Genomic DNA, 20,385 nt, shown 5'->3' with positions numbered 1-20,385 from the left:
TCAAGGGGACGTGGCTAGACCCTCTTGTGCAGATTGTCGTTGCCCATCACTTTGTGCGTCATACGTTACTTGCCACATCTCGAGTCGAGGACACAGCCCTGGGGAACTCCTGCAGTGATGGTCTAGAGCTGTGCTGATTAACCTCCAATATCCACATCCATCTCCCTTTGTGCAAAGTATATGTCCGACCATGGCGAAGGTTTTCTTTTGAATCCCATTGAGCTGGGCTCCTTGATGACGCACTCAGTGAAATGCCGCCTTGACATGAAGGGTCATCACTGCACCTCTCCTCTGAAATTCAGCTTGTCGGCCCATGCTCGGCACCCTCCACCGTGATTCTGATGATTGAGCGTAGACTAAGTGGGCAGCAATCGGTTTAATTGGATTTGCCTTGCTTCTTGTGAATTGGACCCAATCTGGGTGATTTTCCACATTGCTGAGTAGACACCAGCATTGTAACTACACTGGAACAGGTGGCCAGAGGTGCAGTTGGTCCTGGAGTTCAGGTCATCAGTACATCCATTTAGCATTTCTGGTTAAGCATGGTTGATAGAGTCTCTGCGATCACACACTGGGCCCAGACATCAATGAGGAGGGAGAAGTTCTTTGGGTTCCCACCACCAATGTGGGAGAACCAACCAGCACAACCCTAATCACGACAGTGTAGCAACACTACGACCACTTTGATCACTTTGCACTGAAACGGACTTTGTCTTCTTTGCTTCTAATTGTGTTCTTTCTTGTAAAAAATGTGTATAATTTATGTTTAATTTATGCCTTTCTTGCAAATGCTGCCTATCTGATGCTTTGTAGATTGTGAGGTCAAGGGTCCATCTTATCATACAAGAGGTCTGTTCAATAGTCTTACAACAGCGGGATAGAAGCTGTCCTTGAGCCTGGTGGCACGTGCTTTCAGGCTTTTTATCTTCTGCCCAATGGGAGAAGAGAGAAGAGAGAATGTCCGGGTTGGGTGGGGTCTTTGACATTGTCAGCTGCTTTACTGAGGCAGCGAGAAGTGTAGACAGAGTCTATGGAGAGGAGGCTGGTTTCCATGATGTGCTGAGCTGTGTCCACAACTCTCTGCAGTTTCTTCTGGTCTCGGGCAGAGCAGTTGCCATACCAAGCTGTGATGCATAGAGATAGGATGCTTTCTATGGTGCCTCTATAAAAATTGGTGAGGGTCAACGGGGACATGTGGAATTTCTTTAGCCTCCTGAGGAAGTAGAGGCACTGGTGAGCTTTCTTGGCCATGGTGTCTGTGTGGTTGGAGTGATCTGGTTTTATTCTCTTTCTGCTTTCTCTTTGCATTTATGGTCCAACTCTCAGCTTGCTGGGCCTTTTCAGAGGGTGTTTAAGAGCCACCACATGGGTGGGTTTGGAACCACACAAAGGCCAGACTGGGTAGAGACACTGAGACTGAGTAAAGGTGAAGAAATAAGGTACAGATTATCCACCTTCCAATGACATTTTATAACAGACTAAGGAGGCTAAATGGCCGACTCTAACCTTAATGTTTTGAAGGGGGAGATGAAGTAAGATTGATTCTGCTTGTTTACTTTTAACCAAGTCCAGATGACAGTGATGTGTCCTGAAAGCAGGATAATTACCACTAGAGGATGTTCCACTGGAATTTCATGGAAAAATTGTAAGCAGTAATCAGGAAACAAAGGACCCTGGGAATAGAGGGCATTGAAGGATCAGTGATTGGGGGGGCATGCTGATTGGTGGCTGTGATGGGGGAAGGGCATGGTGATTGGCTGATAAATTGATGACTGGCATGGTGATTGGCTGGTATGGTGGATGAAGAACATGATGATTGGTGGCTGTGGTGGATGAAGGGCTTGATGATTGGCTAGTGTGATTGGTGAAGGACATGGTGATTGGCTGGTATGATTGATGACTGGCATGGTGATTGGCTGAATGAAATACATGGTGATTGGCTGGTATGACGGATGAAGGACATGACGATTGGTGGCTGTGGTGGGTGAAGTGCTTGGTGATTGGCTAGTATGATTGGTGAACGGCATGGTGATTGGCTGGTGTGATTGATGAAAAGCATGGTGATTGGCTGAATGAAGTACCTTGGTGATTGGCTGGTATGCAGTGAGGCACGTAAATAACCAAGCAGGGAATGAATGCTGGGATGACTTGTAGCTGGTTTGATTGGAGCTATCCTGAAAAAGAATTGAAGTCGTCCTTTGGATGCTGCTAGACCTTCTTTACTACACTATGGATAGTGGACCTCTGAGTTGTTTATAAGGAATGGCAGAAAGTTGTAATTTTAAAGTAAAATTGGAGGTTACATGAGTTAATGTAGCCTTTCCTTTCATGCCAAGTTATATAAGATGGCTTACTTTGTACAAATCAGCTTGAAGAATGGCAACCAAAGATTTACATCTTTCCATTAATTTTATATTTTTCCCCATTGCATATTAGCTGATCAAGGAGAAGAAAGCTTAAAATTTCAGCTTAAATGTAGAATGATATGTGGTATGCTTTGTGCATCAGTATGTTGAACCTTGAACAAACCTACCTATTTTTGTTTGTGACCTTGCACGTTCTCCAATTTCACAGAAAAACAAAAACACAAACTTTTTCCTTATTCCAGCACCATTGGGAATATAAAAATTGTGGAAGTTGCTGCCAACGGATACTTTGTTCGACTTCTAAACATCTCCCACGACATAGAGGAGGACATTGGAAACTATGTTCTGCAGCAGAATATGGGCGGGCACCCCGTAACAATGTATAGGTTCCCTCCCAGGACCCGAGTGAGTGCTGGGTCTTGTGTAACGGTAAGTAAAAACACCTACCTCAGACTGTTCAAGGTTAATGGCAAACCGCATGCTAGACTCCTCTCCAAGTCTCTCGTCATTCTGGCTTGAAGAAGTATCACTGCTCTTTCATCTGCAGGCCAGGTTTTCCCTCTACACACACCCCACTACCTCCTGTACTTCCCTCACAACTGTGCTAACTTGGTGACCTCCGTCAGGAACGCAACTGGGGAGCCACCAGTTGGTCCCAGATGTAGCTGTATCTCAGCCCTGGAACTCCATACCTACTGCTACTCAGGAGAAGGTCCGACACCAATTCTCACATCTGCCAGGTATGAACAATAAACATTGGACTTCCCTACTCCTGTATACAAACCCACTTGGTATGAAGACCAACGTACAATTTGTCTTCTCAGTCACCTGCTACACCTGCATATTGGCCTTTAATGACTTGCGTACCAGCACACCCCAGTCACTTTAAACATCCCATTTAGTAGCTACTCTGCTTTTCTGTTATTTTCACCAAATAACAGAAAATTATTTGGTTATTTTCACCTCACGTTTTTCCACATTATGTTCCATCTGCCCTGTTCTGGCCCGCTCACTCAGCTCGTCCATATCCGCCTGAAGCCTCTTTATTTGCCGGTAATTTTTGCTTTAAGGCGTTAACACAGCTTAAATCATTGTGTCGCAGGTTTGGGCAGCAAATGCAAGGGTACCTCATAATCCTCCAAAAGACTTCTTATGGAAGGAATGTAACAAATTGGCAACTGGCCCTGAATATACAACCATCCTCTGCAAACCCAATGGACAGGCAAGTGTTATGATTTTACCTAAAATAACATGCTATTATTGAGTCATTTAATTTCATAGAATACACATCATGGAAGGAATTCCTTTGGTCTATTACGCCCATGACACCTCTTCAAAAATACTGAAAGTCAAAATAAAAAGACGCTGATGCTGGAAATCTGAAATCAGAGAACGCTGGAAACGCTCAGCAGGTCAGGCAGCATCTGCGGAGAGAGAATCGGTTAATGTCTTGCATTATCGCATTTGGTGATCACACTGCGGCCTCCTCTACATCGGAGAACCGAACGCAGATTAAGGGATCGCATCGCAGAGCCCCTCCGCTCAATCCACAGGCACGGCTCTGAGATTCCTGTTGCTCAATCACCTTTAATTCATCAACCCAGTCCCACTCAGACCCCTCTGCCTGTAGCCCCCTGCATTGTTACCACAAAGCCCAGCACAAAACTCGAACAACACCTCAACTTCCGTCTGGGTACAATGCAGCCGGCAGAGCTCAATACTGAGTTCACCAACTTTAAATAACTTAATAACTTGCAGCAGGCAATCAAATGAGTGTTTGCCACACTTGCCTTCATCGGCCAGGGCACTGAGGACAGGAGTTGGGGACATTCATGTTGCAACGGTACAAGTGGTTGGTGAGACCACACTTGGAAGATTGTGTGCAATTCTGGTCGCCCTGATTGTCATTAAACTAGAAAGAGTGCGGAAAAGGTTCATGAGGATGTTACCAGGACGGGAGGGCTTGAGTTGTAAGGAGGGGTTGGATAGGCTGGGATTTGGAGCACAGGAGACTGACCAAAGAGAGGTGTATAAACTCACGAGGAGCATAGATGGGGTGAATGGTCATAGTCTGTTTCCCAGGTCAGGAGAGTCTAAAACTCAAGGTCATAGATTTAAGGTGGGAGGGGAAAGATTTAAAAGGGACCTGGGGGGAAACTTCTTCACACGGAGGGTGGTGGTACATGGAATGAGCTGCCAGAGGAAGTGGCTGAGGCAGGTACATGAAAAACATTTAAGAGACTCTTGAACAGGTACATGGATGGGAAAGGTGTAGAGGGACATGAGCCAAACGCAGGCGAATGGGACCAGCTTAGATTGACTTCTTGGTCAGCATGGACGAGTTGGGCGGAAGGGCCTGTTTCCATGGTGTATGACTCTATGACGCCATCTCTTTCTGTTTGGGTGAGAACTGGCCATTTTTGTCAGACACCCTGTTTTCCCTTTTTCTTACATAGTCTGGCCTAACAGGCATGTACAACGTTACACGGACCATTCAACGTTAACAACACAGTGCACGGACAAAGAAGCTTAACCTACCTTAACTGCTACATGAGGCCATCCAGTCTTGTCCTATCAGAGGAATTCCGTATGTTCCACCCATCCCTTCCCTCACCTTCTCCGCGACCTGAACCAACTTGTTTTCTCTCTATCCCAGTTCTGATGAAGGGTCCCGGACTTGAAAGGCTACCTGTTTCTCTCTCCGCAGATGCTGCCTGACCTGCTGAGTGTTTCCAGAATTTGATGTTTATTTTCAAACCTTTCTCTCCCTTGTTCCTTCCCTTCCCACCTACTTGAAGCTATTGTTCAATCTGCTTCCACCGTCCTTTCAGACACACCACTCCAAGTCATATCGCTTGCCACATCAGACGCCCTGGTTCTTTTGCCTGTTATCTTAAATCTGATTACAGACCATCCTGCCACTGGAATCTGGTACTTCTTATCTGTACTGCCTCTACTGCGTCTCTCACACCCTTCCCTGCTCTGAAGGGAACCATCCCGGCTTCTCGTATCTTTTCACATAACTGAAGACCCACACGCCGCATTTTTGAAATATCCACTGCCCAATGTAACCTTGTGCCCTACAGGTTCTGTGAGATAGTAGATTCATCAGTGATTGATTGGTCTTGGTTTATTCACAAGATCACAAGATAAGGGAGCAGAAGCAGGCCATTCGGCCCATCGAGTCTGCTCCAAGGAAAAGGGAAAAAGAAATGGGGTGGGAAAAAAAGAAGAAAAAAAAACTATTCTAATCCCATTTGCCAGCCTTATCCCCATATCCCTTGATACCCTGACTATTTAGATATCTGTCTATCTCCTCCTCCATTGTCACTTGTACCAAGGTACGGTGAAAAACTGGTCTTGCAAACCGATCGTACAGGTCAATTCATTACACAGTGCAGTTACATTGAGTCAGTACAGAGTGCATTGAGGTAGTACAGGTAAAAACAATAACAGTACAGAGTAAAGTGTCACAGCTACAGAGTGCAGTGCAATAAGGTGCAAGGTCACAACAAGGTAGATCGTGAGGTCAGAGTCCATCTCAACGTATAAGGTCCATCTCACCGTGGGATAGAAGCTATCCTTAAGCCTCGTGGTACGTGCCCTCAAGCTCCTGAATCTTCTGCCTGATGAGAGAGGAGAGAATGACCCGGGTGGGTGGGGTCTTTGATTATGCTGGCTGCTTCACCAAGGCAGCGAGAAATGTAGACAGAGTCCATAGAGGGGAGGCTGGTTTCTGTGACACGCTGGGCTGTGTCCACAGCTCTCTGCAGTTTCTTGCAGTCCTGGGCAGAACAGTTGCCGTACCAAGCTGTGATGCATCCAGATAGGATGCTTTCTATGGTGCATCAGTAAAAGTTGGTGAGTGTCAAAGGGGACATGCCAAATTTCTTTAGCTTCCTGAGGAAGTAGAGGCCCTGGTGAGCTTTCTTGGCTGTGGCATTTACGTGATTTGACCAGGACAGGCTATTGGTGATGTTCACTCCTAGGAACTTGAAGCTCTCAACCCTCTCGACCTCAGCACTGCTGATGTAGGCAGGTGCATGTACACCACCCCCTTTCCTGAAGTCAATGACCAGCTCTTTTGTTGACATTGAGAGAAAGGTTGTTGTCATGACACCATGTCACTAAGCTCTATCTCCTTCCTGTACCCCGACTCATCATTATTTGAGATATGGCCTACTACAGTGATATCATCTGCAAACTTATGGGTGGCGTTAGAGCAGAATGTGGCCACACAGTCATGAGTGTACAGGGAGTAGAGTAGAGGGCTGAGGATGCAGCCTTGTGGGGCACCAGTGTTGTGAATAATAGTGCTGGAGGTTTTGCTGCCTATCCTCACTGATTGCGATCTGTTGGTCAGAAAGTCAAGGATCCAGTGACAGAGGGAGGTGTTGAGTCCCAGGTCTCGGAGTTTGGTGACGAGTTTGCTTGCAGTTATAGTACTGAAGGCAGAGCTGTAGTCAATAAACAATAGTCTAACGTAGGTGTCTTTACTGTCCAGGTCATAGCTGGGATTGCAGTGGAGATGCTGGCCATTGTCCTCATTTTCCCTGAACCCAAAGCAGGGCAGAAGTCGCTTTGAACAGAGGACAGAGCCTGTGCTGGTCTTTGTACCTTGCATGAATCTCCTCCCACTCTACGTAACGTGTCAGTCTTTCAGTACATCCTCTAGCTTCTCCCACGTGATTATCTGAAAGCTTCTCAGCTATTTGCCTCGTCCACAGTCTAACCATGCTGAATATAGAAAATTTATTTTATTTCTCTCGTGCATTTTCTAACATTCCTCTTGTATTTGTGACCGTTAAGTTTGGATTCTATCCCAAGCAGATTGTCCGACACCTATTGGGTCTTACACAAGTCTTCCCTTTCTGAAAGAAAACTTCCTTGTCCAGTTTGATCTTTCCTGATTCTTGAGGGCTGAGATGAGGAGAAACGTCTTCATCCCGAGGGAAATGAATCTTTGGAATTCTCTACCCGAGGGGGCTGTGGAGGCTCCGTTGTTGAGTCTGGAGATTGATAGGTTGTAGATATGAAGGGAATTGAGGGGTGTGGAGGAAGTGCAGGAACGTGGTGCTGAGGTAGAAGATCAGCCCTGATCTTATTGAATGGAGTGAGTGGCCAAATCATCTACTCTTTCTTCTATCTTCCCCTACTCTCAATAACCATCAGTAACTCTTGGCTTTGTTTCGTTTTTGCCAACTTGCTATCCATTCAGTGTTCAGTTCCTTGATTCCAAACTCGCCAATCTGTAGTCATGGACCCATCGCACTTTACCTTACTTTGGTCCTTTCCAAAATCGAGAAGTGCAACAGGCAATGGATTGACTTTGTCCGCAATCTCTGTTAACCCTTCAAAAACTTCTACCAGTTTCTCCATGCATGACTGCTTTTCCGAAACTAGTGGCATTGTTTAGTCTGGAACCTCTTCCTTTATTTCTTTCCTCACTGATATCAACCACTGGCTACAGCCCCAGGTTTTGTTCCGTTGCTCTTTTTGATTTTAGGGACACTATTAATGACCTTCCAGCCTCTGATATCCGTCCCCTCTTGTACAAAGGCATTTTTTTTGCGTGTCTGGTATTTCCTGAAGAATGCACGGGTTTACACCAACTAGAACTGGGGTTTTATCCTCTAGATTAGCTGTATTGTCAATTATTTCTTCATATCTTTTTGAGCCCATCTTCTGTTGAGGTGTCTGTTGGTTGATCCACCGAAATGGCTCATACACTTCAATGAGTGCCTTGCCCAAGACTGCCATCTACTGCTTTATGCTGGAATTGCAGCTGGTGAATTTCCTGTGGCTCTACCTGTCTCAGCCAAATGTAGGAAGATCTTCCTCTGGTTGTTCAAGTGAAACGGTTTCAAGGAGCTGGTGTCTGAAATAACTGGCCAGAGGAAATCTTTTCCCAGTTGTTAACACCATCACTGCTTGCATTGGTATTGGAATTGGTTGGGATTGGTTTATTTTTGTCACGGGGTCCCAGAACAGATCCCTGCAGAACACTAGTCACTGACCTCCAGGTCGAATACTCCCCTTCAACAACCACCCTCTGCCTTCTGTGGGCAAGCCAATTCCAAATCCATGGATCCCATACCTCATGACTTTCTGAATGAGCCTACCATGTCAAATGCCTTGCTAAAATCCATTTATACAACATCCACTGCACTACCTTCAGCAATCTGTATGGTCACTTCCTCAAAAAACTCTATTAGGCTCGTGAGGCACGACCTGCCCTTCACAAAGCCATGTTGACTATCCCCGATAAGACTATGCTTCTCCAAATGCTCATATATCCTGTCCCTAAGAATCCTCTCCAATAGTTTGCCCATCACTGATGTAAGGCTCACTGGTCTATAATTCCTGGGATTATCCCTTTGACCTTTCTTGAGCAATGGAACAACATTTGCCATCCTGCAACCCTCCAGTACCACTCCTGTGGCTAGGGAGAACTCAAAAATCATCGTTAACGCTCCAGCAATCTTTTCCCTCCCTTCTCATAGTAACCTGGGGTATATCCTGTCTGACCCTGGGGACTTATCTATCCTAATGCTTTTTAGCAGCTCCAACACTGCTTCTCAACCTCAACATGCTCCAACACATTTGCCTGTTCTACACTAACCTCCCCTTCATCTAAGTCCCCTCTCCTCAGTGAACTCTGAAGCAAGGTATTCATTTAGGACCTCCCCTACCTCCTTCATCTCCAGGCATATTTCCCCCCTTATCCCTGAGCAGTCCTACCCTCACCCTTGTCATCCTCTTGTTCCTCATGTGTAGAACACCTTAGGGTTTTCCTTAACCCTACTTGCTAAGGCCTTCTCATGGCCCCTTCTAGCTCTCCTAAGTCCCTTCTTAAGCTCCTTCCCGGCTACCTTATAACTCTCAAGAGCCCTGACTTATTTTTGCTTCCTAAACCTTATATAAGTTTCATTCTCCCTCTTGACTAAACCTTCCAGCTCTCTTGTTGACCATGGTTCCTTCACCCTACCATCCTTTCCTTGTCTTAGTGAGACAAACCTATCTAGAACCCCATGTAAGTGGTCTCTAAACAATCTCCACATTTCTGTGGTGCATTTACCAGAGAACATCTGTTCCCATTTAACGCTCCCAAGTTCTTGCCTAATACCATTGTAATTTGCCCTCCCCCAATTAAATATTTTCCTATTATATCTGCTCCTATCTTTGTCCATGGCTATGCTAAAGGTTAGGGAGTTGTGGTCACTATCCCTGAAATGCTCAACCACTGAGAGGTCTTTCATCTGACCAGGTTCATTGCCAAATACCAGATCCAACACGGCCTCTCCACATGCTGTGTCAGGAATCCTTCCTGTACACATCTAACAAATTCTGCCCCATCTAAACCTTTTGCACTAAGGAGGTGCCAATCAACATTAGGGCTGTTTGTAATTTTTATAAATGATTTGGCTGAGAAAGTGGAACGATGGGTTTGTAAGTTTGCAGATGACACAAAGGTTGGTGGTGTAGTAGATTGGTATTGGTATTGGTTTATTATTGTCACTTGTACCGAGGTACAGTGAAAAACTTGTCTTGCATACCGATCGTCCAGGTCAATTCATTACACAGTGCAGTTACATTGGGTTAGTACAGAGTGCATTGATGTAGTACAGGTAAAAACAATAACAGTACAGAGTAAAGTGTCACAGCTACAGAGAAAGTGCAGTGCAATAAGGTGCAAGGCCACAACAAGGTAGATCGTGAGGTCATAGTCCATCTCATCGTATAAGGGAGCCATTCAATAGTCCAATAGTCTTATCACAGTGGGGTAGAATCTGTCCTAGTGAAGAAGGTTCTCATAGGTTGCAACGGGATTTAGACAGGGTGCAGACCTGGGTGGAGAAGTGGCAGATGGAGTTCAATCTAGAGAAGAGTGAAGTGATACACTTTGGAAGAACAAAGTTGAAGGCAGAGTACATGGTTAATGGCAGGATTCATAGCAATGCGGAGGAACAGAGGGATCTTGGGGTCGAAGTCCATAAATTCCTCAAAGCTGCCGCACAAGTGGATAGGGCGGTTAAGAAGGCGTATGGTGTGCTGGCTTTCATTACCCAAGGGATTGTGTTCAAGAGCTGAGAGGTAATGTTGCAGCTCTCTAACACTCTGGTTAGACCACACTTGGAATATTGTGTTCAGTTCTGGTCACCACATTATAGGACATACGTGGAAGCTTTGGAGAGGATGCAGAGGAGATTTACAGGGGTGCTGTAAATCCCTGGAGAGCATGTCTTATGAGGGGAGGTTGAGCGAGTTGGGTCTTTTCTCTTTGGAGCGATGTTGGATGAGAGGAGACTTGATAGAGGTGTATAAGATTATGAGAGGCATAGACAGAGTGGACAGCCAGCATCTTTTCCCCAGGGAGGCAATGGCCAATACTAGAGGTCACCCGTTTAAGGTGCGTGGAGGAAAGTTCAGGGGAGATGTCAGAGGTAGGTTCTTTACACAGAGAGTGGTGGGTGCCTGGAATGTGCTGCCGGGGGTGGTGGGGTCAGATACAAAAGGGTCATTTAAGGGACTATTAGATAGGCACATGGTTGAAGGAAAAATAGAGGGTTATGGGAGGTGGAGAGGGGGATAGATTGAATGGGGATAAGGTTTATACAGGTCGGCACAACATCGTGGGCTGAAGGGCCCGTACTGTGCTGTACTGTTCGATGTTCTATATACTGAGATACAGTGAAAAACTTAGTTGTGCAAGCCATCCATACAGATCATGTCAAAAACATAAGTACTTTGAAGTAGTACAAGGGAAAAGCAGTAACAGAATGCAGAATAAAGTGTCACAGCTACAAAGAAAAGTGCTGTGCAGGTGGACAATAAGGTGCAAGGTCATGACAAGGTATATTGTGAGGTCAAGAGTCCATCTTCATTGTACGAGGTCCATTCAATAATCTTATAACAGCGGGATAGAAGCTGGTGGTACATGTTTTCAAGCTTTTGTATCTTCTGCCCAGTGGAAGGTGGGAGAAGTGAGAAGAAGCAGTGTTGCTGTACGCACTGATGCTGTAAGACGCTGAGAGAAGATCTTATCATCACCCACCCCCCTCCACAGACGTAAGTTAGGAAAGGATGGGCCCTCAGAATCAAATAGCTGGGCAAAATCTTCCTCGGCAGACTAACAGAGAAGAAGAGTGGTTACTTGCACAGGGAACTGTGGACCATGAAACTAAAGCCAGCAAAAGGGTCAGATTAAAGAACTGATGTTCCATATTTCCTTACGACATAGAAGGAAGCCATTCAGCCCATCGAGTCTGTCCTAGCTCACAGGGCAACCCCATTCCCCCACTAATTTTCCCTGTAATTTATTCTCCCCACATTCTCATCAACTCCCCCATGTTCTACCACTCATCTAAGTCAAAGTGGAGTTTATTGTCATCTGCACAAAAGTACATGTATGCACAGGTGCAATGAAAAACTTACTTGCAGCAGCATCACAGGCACAGAGCATCAGATACACACCGTTCACAAGAACATAAATTAAACATAAATTGTGCAAAATTCTACAAGAAAGAACACGATTAGAACAAAAAAAGTCCATTGTAGTGCAAAGTGATCAAAGTGGTCATAACATTGCTATACTGAGGTAGTGATTAGGGTTGTGCAGGTTGGTTCAAGAACCGATGGTTGAAGGGAAGTAGCTGTTCCTGAACCTGGTGGTGTGGGACTTCAGGCTTCTGTACCTCCTGCCCGATGGTAGCTGCGAGAAGATGACATGGCCCGGATGGTGGGGATCTTTGATGATGGATGTTGCCTTCTTAAGGCAGCACCTCCTGTAGATACTGCCGATGGTGGGGAGGGATGTGCCTGTGATGTATTGGGCTGAGTCCACTACTCTCTGCAGCTTCTTACGTTCCTGCGCGTTCGAATTGCCGTACCAGACCGTGATGCAACTGGTCGGGATACTACACACTCGGGGCAACTTAGAGTGGCCAGTTAACCTCCTAACCCACACTCCTTTGGGATGTGGGAGGAAACGGGAGCAACCAGAGGAAAACCAGTTGGTTACAGTGAGGATATATAAACACACAGAGAGCACTGGAGGTCAGGATTGGAGCTGTGAGGCAGTGGCTCCACTGGCTCTGTCACTGTGCCTCTGAGTTATATCATGTGGACTGCTGCAATATAGAAGGGTGTGTGCTTTGCTTGTTCTGGTACAATTTGACCTCAATGTGCATTCTCTTTTGTTGGAATGATGCTTGTAGTTCAGTGTCAGATCGATCTTTCACCGTCTTTTGATCCTCCCACAGGCTGTTACTTGGTTCACGCCCGCTCCTGGGAACTCAAAGCTGAAGAACAGTTGCAATGGTGCAGAAACACTCAGAGACTGCAATCATCATACCTCCACCAACGATTGCCAAGTTCACTGTCACCTGGGCCAGGAATGGGAAGAGACGACTTCAGACCCTTGTCATGTTCCGTCAACAGCTTTATCTATAAAGTAGGTGGATTTACCCTGTGCACTGGGTCTGTTACCCGTGCTCTGAGATGAGGGGCCAGTATTCATCATGTCGCAGCTCCTGGAGAGTTATACCCCACGCCACTCAGCAAGTGAAAATCGTAAAATTGCAGAGGTTGGAAATCTGAACCAAAACCCCGAAACAAAACAAAATGCCAAAACAAAATCTGAAACAACACTCAATGGGTCAGGCAGCATCTGTGGAGAGAGAAACAGAGTTAATGTCTCATGTTGAATACCCTTCATCAGAACTGGGGGAGAATACATGTTAGATTTTACTATTAGAACTAACTCATTTTTCTCTCTTGGAGTTGTAATTGGTTTATTATTGTCATGTGCACCGAGAAACAGTGGAAAAACTTTTGTTTGCATGCCATCCAGACAGGTCTTGCCTTACATAAGTACATCAAGGTAGTAAAAAGAAAACAGCATGTAGCTGCAACAGAGAAAGTGCAGTGCAGGTAGACAAATAAACTGCAAGGGCCACGACAAGGAAGACTGGGAGATCAAGAGTTCACCTTTAGTGTGTGAGAGGTCTGTTCACTGATAACAGTGGGTTAGAAGCTGTTCTTGAGTCTGGTGGTGTGTGCTTCCAAACTTTTGTATCTTCTGCCTGATGGAAGAGGGGAGAAGAGAGAATGTCCAGGGTGGGAGGGGTCCCTGATTATATTGGCTGCTTTCCTGAGGCAGTGAGAAGTGTAGACTCTTCCCCAGTTTTGAACAATGGGTCTCAGACCTGAAACGATAACTCTGTTTCTCGCCCCATAGATGCTGCCTGACCTGTTGAGTGTTCCCAGCATTTTCTGTTTTTACACCAAATAAAGAGCAGAGAACACTAAAGTGGGGAAGGGAAATGGCTGATTAATGTGTTAGAAGGTTCAACTGCGTGGATGCATAGAAACTGTTTCCTGATAAGGGAATTAAGAGTGTTTTAGGTTAGACCAAGGCCACACACAGTGGTAAACAGATGTGAACACAGAGAAGATGAATCTCTTCCTCGATTGTGTGTACACTGTCTAAAAGGCTCAAGTCAGCAGTGTGATGCAACACTCTCCACTTGTCCGGATGAGTGCAGCTTCAACAACACTCAAGAAGCTCGACACCGCACAGGCCATAGCAGCAACACACACAAAATGCTGGAGGAACTCAGCAGGTCAGGCAGCATCTATGGAGGGAAATAAACAGTCGACGTTTCGGGTTGAGACCCTTCATCAGGCCCACTTGATAGGCACCCCATCCACAACCATTCACTGGCTCCAGTAGCAGCAGTTTGTACCATCTACAGGATGCACTGCATCAACTCACCGAGACTCCTTGGACAGCACCTTCCAAACACATCACCTCTACCAGCTGGAAGGACAAGGGCAGCTAAAGCACGGGGAACACCACCCCCTCGAAGCTGCCCTCCGAGCCGCACACTGTCCCAACCTGGAAATATATCGCTGTTCCCTCGCCGTTGCTGGGTCAAAATCCTGGAACGCCCTTCCTAGTAGTATTGTGGTATCCCCACACCTCACTGACTGCAGCAGTTCAGGAAGGCAGCTCACCACCACCACAAGGGCAACTAGGGACGGGCGATTAAATGCTGGCTCAGCCTGCGAAGCACACATCCCTTGAATGAATTTTTTAAGAAAAACACCGGTAACTCTCCAAAACCATCACAGATCAAAGGGATGATTCCCACAATAACTGCAGCCAGATACGTGCACCATTCCCCTCCAAAGGAGCAGGAAGAGTGCGATTCGGAATTTATCTATTTTATCGACACTGCAGGCCACAAATTGAGATCAGGGGGCTGAAAGGTAAAAGCAGGACGCACTGTTTCTCTCACTCATCTTCATCAGTACGACAGCGGCCAGAGGAGAGAGCTGAGAGTTAAAGAGTAGGCAACGCACAGCACAATGTGTGGGGAACATAACTTATAGCCTGCACTCTGGAGTTGGTCTGTCACCAAATTCCGTCTCCCCCCCCAAAACAATTCCTTCAGAAGTAAAGGAAAACTTAAGTAATATTTATATTTTACAATTACAACAGAAAATCAGCGGATCATTTTCCAGCATTTTCTGTTCTTGTTTCAGACTCCCAGAGTCTGCATTTCTTTGATCACTTTTGTTTCACTGTTGCATTCTTATTGTAACTGAATAATTCAGCCGGTTCAAACTTCATTAGCTTTACTATTAACCTAAATCTTCCATTTCTCCAGCCTAGATACCTTTTCATCTCAAACTCAAACAAGAGAATGAAGAATTTACACTTACAGTCTGCCTCAGCACGTTCAGAGTGGTTCATAAGCAATGGATGAAATGTCATAAAGTCATATACTACATGGAAACAGGCCCTTCAGCCCAACTCATCCATGCCGTCCCAAGATGTCTATCCAAGTTAGTCCTGCCTGCGTCTGGCCCACGTCCTTCTAACCTGTGAGGAAAAGCTCCCCCCCCCCCCCCCAAGTCTCCTTTAGCTCTTTCCCCTCTCACCTTAAATCTATGCCCTCTAGTCTAGCAGGCACGGTAGTGTAGCAGTTAGCGTGACACTATTACAGCGCCAGCAACCTGGGTTCAATTCTGGCCGCTGTCTGTAAGGAGTTTGTACGTTCTCCCCGTGTCTGTGTGGGTTTCCTCCGGGTGCTCCGGTTTCCTCCCACATTCCAAAGACGTACGGGTTAGGAAGTTGTGGGCATGCTATGTTGGCGCCGGAAGCGTGGCGACACTTGCAGGCTGCCCCCAGAACACTCTACGCAAAAGATGCATTTTGCTGTGTTTCAATGTACATGTGACTAATAAAGAAATCTTATCTTTAGACTCCCCTTTCCTGGGAAAAAGACTGACCATTTACCATATCTATGGCCCTCATGATTTTATATACCTCTATAAAGTCATCCCTCAATCTCTTGCGCTCCAGGGTATAAAGTCCCAGCCTATCCAGCCTCTCCTTGTAACTCAAGCACTCCGGTCCCGGGAACATTCTTGTGAATCTTTTCTGCACCCTTTCCAGCTTAGTGACATCCTTCCTATAGCTGGGCGACCAGAACTGCACACAGTACTCCAAGTGCGAAATCACCAACGACTTGTACGTTTGCAACATCACATCCCAACTCCTGTACTCAGTGCCCTGATCGATGAAGGCCAGCGTGCCAAACGCCTTCTTCACCACTCTGTCTAGCTGTGTCGCCACTTTCAGAGAACTATGTACCCGTACCACTAGGTCTCTCTGTTCGACAAGACTCTCCAGCAGCTAAGCTGCAGACTGGAAGTGCCAACAAACAGCGATGAGATAATAAAAAGATAATCTGCTGAAGGATGATTTTTGAAGAACAAACATTAGTCAGGACACTGGCAGAACTCTCTGGGTCTTCAAATTCTGTAAGTAGGTCTTTTACATTGTATTGTGGAGGGTTGTGCCTGTCATGTGACGGTGACAACACTCACCCCAACTGATCAGATGACAGCACTGCTCCTACCTGGTCAGAAGACACATCACTGTCAATCAAGGTTTGGCTCCACCCCCACCCATTAGTGCACACCTAATTATTGGATCTTTGAGCACCTTTGTTCCTGGCACTACTTGGGCTGGACCACCCCCAGCCCTCCAGCACTATGAAGAGTGCCGTATGTGCTTGGTTCTTCCTCTTTTGCCTCCAGGGGACGCTGAGATAAGCTTTGCATTGCTTAAGAGTAATTAGTTAAGGATCCCTGGGACCATAGAGCCGATGCTTGCACTGAGTCAAGGGGTGGTAGGCACCGTATTGTTTCTTCGTTGATTTGTTTGTACCAGTCTGGTGTGTGTGTGTGTGTGTGTGTGTGTGTGTGTGTGTGTGTGTGTGTGTGTGTGTGTGTGTGTGTGCACGTGCATCTCACCCTTGTTGCAATTTCCCCCACGTTCACGATCACCCGTGTGCGTGTGTGTAAGTGTGCGTCCGTTCCCGTTCATCCTGTCCCGCGTTTGTCTTTGTAAATAAATCATTTTAAACTCCAAAGACTGTGTCCAGAGTCCTTGCCCTTTGAGACTTTATGAACTTGTCTTACAACATACATCCACCCAAGAGGACAGACAGAGCCAGTCACCCACAGTGCAGCACTCCCTCAGCACTGCACAGATTACAAGATCAAGAATCTAGAGTGGGGATTGAACCCACAGCCTCCTAATTCAGAGGTGAGTGTGCTATCCCACTGAGCCACAGCTGTTGAACCTTCTTTGAGCTCCTAGTGTCAGCTTATAGAGAAGCAACAAAGTTCTAGGAATCTATTAAGCTAAATGAGAAGATCAGAGTGTAAAGGAAAAATAGACTGAATTGGAAAATAAACTTCTTCCCCCATTAAAGTTAATGATAAGAGTAGGGTGTAAGTTTGGAAAGTCTGTCACCAACCAGCTTTGCTTTGGACGTTCTAACGTAGCTGAAACATCCTTGTTTTTTTTCCAGGGAGAAGCCTACCTCCTCGCATCTGCCAACACGATGCCCTTGGACACAGAGTACAGCTTCTATTATACACCCAGATTTCAACATACCCAGGACCCAGTCCATGGGAAATGAAGGAAACAGTCAGTGCCGGGACTCTCGCTCGCAATCCAGTCAACCTGGTCCTCCCCCAGGTGAGGCAAAAACTGTTCGATCTTCCACTGCGCCCCCCCCACCCCCCCCAACCCCCACCAACCCCCACAGCCAATCTCCACTCCCTCCCCAATATGCAATGTCAATGTCAGCAAAACAAAAGAGCCAGTCATTGACTTCAGGATGTGGGCCAGAGTAAACGCCCCTGTCTGTTTCAATGGTGCTGAGGTGGAGACGGTTGACAGCTTCAAGTTCCTAGGTGCAAACATCACCAACAGCCTGTCCTGGTCCAACCATGTAGACGCCACGGGCAAGAAAGCTCACCAGTGCCTCTACTTCCTCAGAAGGCTGAGGAAATACAGCATGTCCCCGTTGACCCTCACCAATTCTTATAGATGCACCATAGAAAGTATCCTATCCAGATGCATCACGGCTTGGTATAGCAACTCTTCTGCTCAATAGAGCAAGAAACTGCAGAGAGCTGTGGACACAGTTCAGTCCATCACGAAAACCAGCCACCCCTCCATGGACTCTGTTTACACTTCCCACTGCCTCGGTAAAGCAGCCAACATAATCAAAGACCTCACACCCTCCCATCGGGCAGAAGATACAAAAGCTTGAAAACATGCACCACCAGGCTCAAGGACAACTTTGATCCCACTGTTATAAGACTCTTGAACAGACCTCTTGTACAATAAAGACAAACTCTTTATCTCACAATCTACCTCATCATGGCCCTTGCACCTTATTATCTACCTGCACTGTACTTACTCTGTAACTGTAACTCTATATTCTACATTCTGTTACTGCTTTTTCTTTGTTCTACCTCGATGTACTTATGTTTTGAAATGATTCATCTGGATGGCATTGTTGGATCTGGTTATTTTCGAATCCGCAGGTTCTTTCAGGAGTCCCAAGAATGAGTTGGAAACAACTTGATGCTTCACAAAGTTTTACTGGAAAAGTTTAAAACAAAGAAACAGTTACAGGGCACATGGCACTAGCTTTACTACTAGGAGATGAGCCGAGACAAAAGGAACTAAAGATGAGCTCGGGCCGGAGGGGAAGAGAGCAAAAGAGAGAGAGGCGAGAGAGAGAGAGAGAGAGAGAGAGATTAACAAAAAAACGACACCTTTTATACCTGAGATAAGAGGTACTCCCTAGCTAATGATAGGCCAATCAGGAAACCTATTAGATCCCTGTGGCAAAACCAACCAATGAGAAAACACGTATTGTTTCATCCTGATGGACGAACCAATAAGCTAGGAAGTGGCCATGCCTTGTGCAGCCACTTGAGGTGTATTAAACACTATACATGTTAAAAAACTACGTAAAACAGTCGAATCCAACAGCATGCAAAGCAAAGCTTTTCACTGTATCTCGGAACATGTGACAATAATAAACCAATTACCAATTCCAGTATGGCGACCCTCTCCTCCCCTCCCCTCATCACCAGAGCTGGAGAGGTCCCAATCCTTCTCCCACCCCACACAGAGTGCCAAATGCACCAATGTGAACCCAGCACACCTTTATAATGCCTGGGAATCTCTCGGCTGTGAGTCCTGCCCAAACCTTTGTCCACAATGTTATCACTGGATGTGCTCAGCATGAGTAATGGTCTAATGGATGAAAGCTACTAACATTCGAGACCTCCCAGGGAAGGAACTGCTGGTTTTGATATGCATCGCCCAGGAGAATTGGTGCCCACGCCTCGCCGCATTAGTTGGGCTTCACAATATTCCGCTTTACCTGGGCACTACACCTCAGGAAAGATAAACACTAAGGAGACATGTGAGACGCAGATGCTGGAACCTGAAGCGATAAGCAAGCTGCTGGAGGAACTCAGCAGGTCAGGCGGGACCTGTGGAGGGAAATGGACAGTTGACACTTTGGGTCGAGGCCCTTCATCTAGACTTATATACTAAGTTCTTGTTATCCTTAAGGGAGAGGGCAGGGACTTTCTGCGGATAACAACATGGGGGCACAACTGAGGCCCTCTCCCTTGTATCTGATGCTCCCCCAAATAAAGATGAACATGCCCTCTGAAGTTCTAAAAGCATTAACACACACAATAATAAACACATTAAAACATTTAAGTACCTAAAAAGTAATGATATTAACTAACAGTGTATTGAACTTAGAAGCAATGATCGGTTTTGAAATCACAAAATGCAGCTGTGTAATGAAAGATTACTCTCTCAAACAGCACACTGCAGGGAGCCATTTGGCACGTGTGGTCTGGAAACCGATCTCCATTTACCCAGACCGCGATTGGTTCCTCAACGGGCACAGCGTACAGATATATTTGTTCAAAAGATTCAAGGTGGGACCTGGGGTTGATCTCATGAGAGCCAGATCCACAGAGAGCAAATCTGCAGACAACGAGGACTCTGGCTTTGGTGGGCTTCAGTGGAGATTCACCAGAATGGCACTGGGACTGGAAGGGTTAGCTTGCAGGGACCGGTTGCAGAAACCAGGTCCGCTCTTGCTGAGCCCAGATGAAGCCATAGAAGTTTATGTCCGATGCTTTAGCCGGGTGGTTGGAGAGATCCTCTGGTAGAAAGATCCAGAACAATGAAGCATAGCCTCAAAATGTGAGCTGGGATGCGTCAAAATGGTGCAGCTAAAAATGTCAAAACCCCGAGGTTTTGTTAGCCTCAGCTGAAGGTGTGGGGATAAATTTACTAAATGACTAACATCATTGTTCTCATATTCCTTCCCACTACTGTGCGCTTTGCCCATTTTCATTCTTTCATGTTCTTGATACCTTTCTACTTATTCATACAGGCAACTCCCTCGCAGGATCTGTTGCTTCAACCCAGTGCAGGAAGTACTCCTTCCACAGAAGCAACAGGCGGTTGTTGACCTGCTCCGCAGCAGTAAGTAATCCATCAGTTCACTCACTCTTGGACGGAGGGTGCAGGGTGTTTCTGAAATGAAGCTGTTGCAAGGGAACTCAACCGTAAACCTTTGGTCTACACATTATACACTTCCTCGTC

General features: G+C 46.2%; 1 protein-coding gene across 1 annotated transcript in view; it reads left to right on the top strand.

Moving 5' to 3' along the window:
• The window catches only part of LOC127580585 (uncharacterized), a 155,433-nt gene that overhangs the window by 132,198 nt on the left and 2,850 nt on the right, over nt 1-20,385 (top strand). Inside the window, exons 15-19 of the mRNA XM_052034172.1 lie at nt 2,609-2,795; nt 3,469-3,588; nt 12,629-12,819; nt 17,258-17,427; nt 20,174-20,265. Of these exons, the coding sequence (XP_051890132.1) occupies nt 2,609-2,795; nt 3,469-3,588; nt 12,629-12,819; nt 17,258-17,427; nt 20,174-20,265 (760 nt within the window). The remainder of the gene's footprint in view (nt 1-2,608; nt 2,796-3,468; nt 3,589-12,628; nt 12,820-17,257; nt 17,428-20,173; nt 20,266-20,385) is intronic.

The sequence above is a fragment of the Pristis pectinata genome, chromosome 19, assembly GCF_009764475.1.
Source record: "Pristis pectinata isolate sPriPec2 chromosome 19, sPriPec2.1.pri, whole genome shotgun sequence".
Taxonomy (NCBI): domain Eukaryota; kingdom Metazoa; phylum Chordata; class Chondrichthyes; order Rhinopristiformes; family Pristidae; genus Pristis; species Pristis pectinata.
The sequence above is the reverse complement of the archived record's forward strand: the minus strand, read 5'-3'. Positions and strand labels throughout refer to the sequence as shown.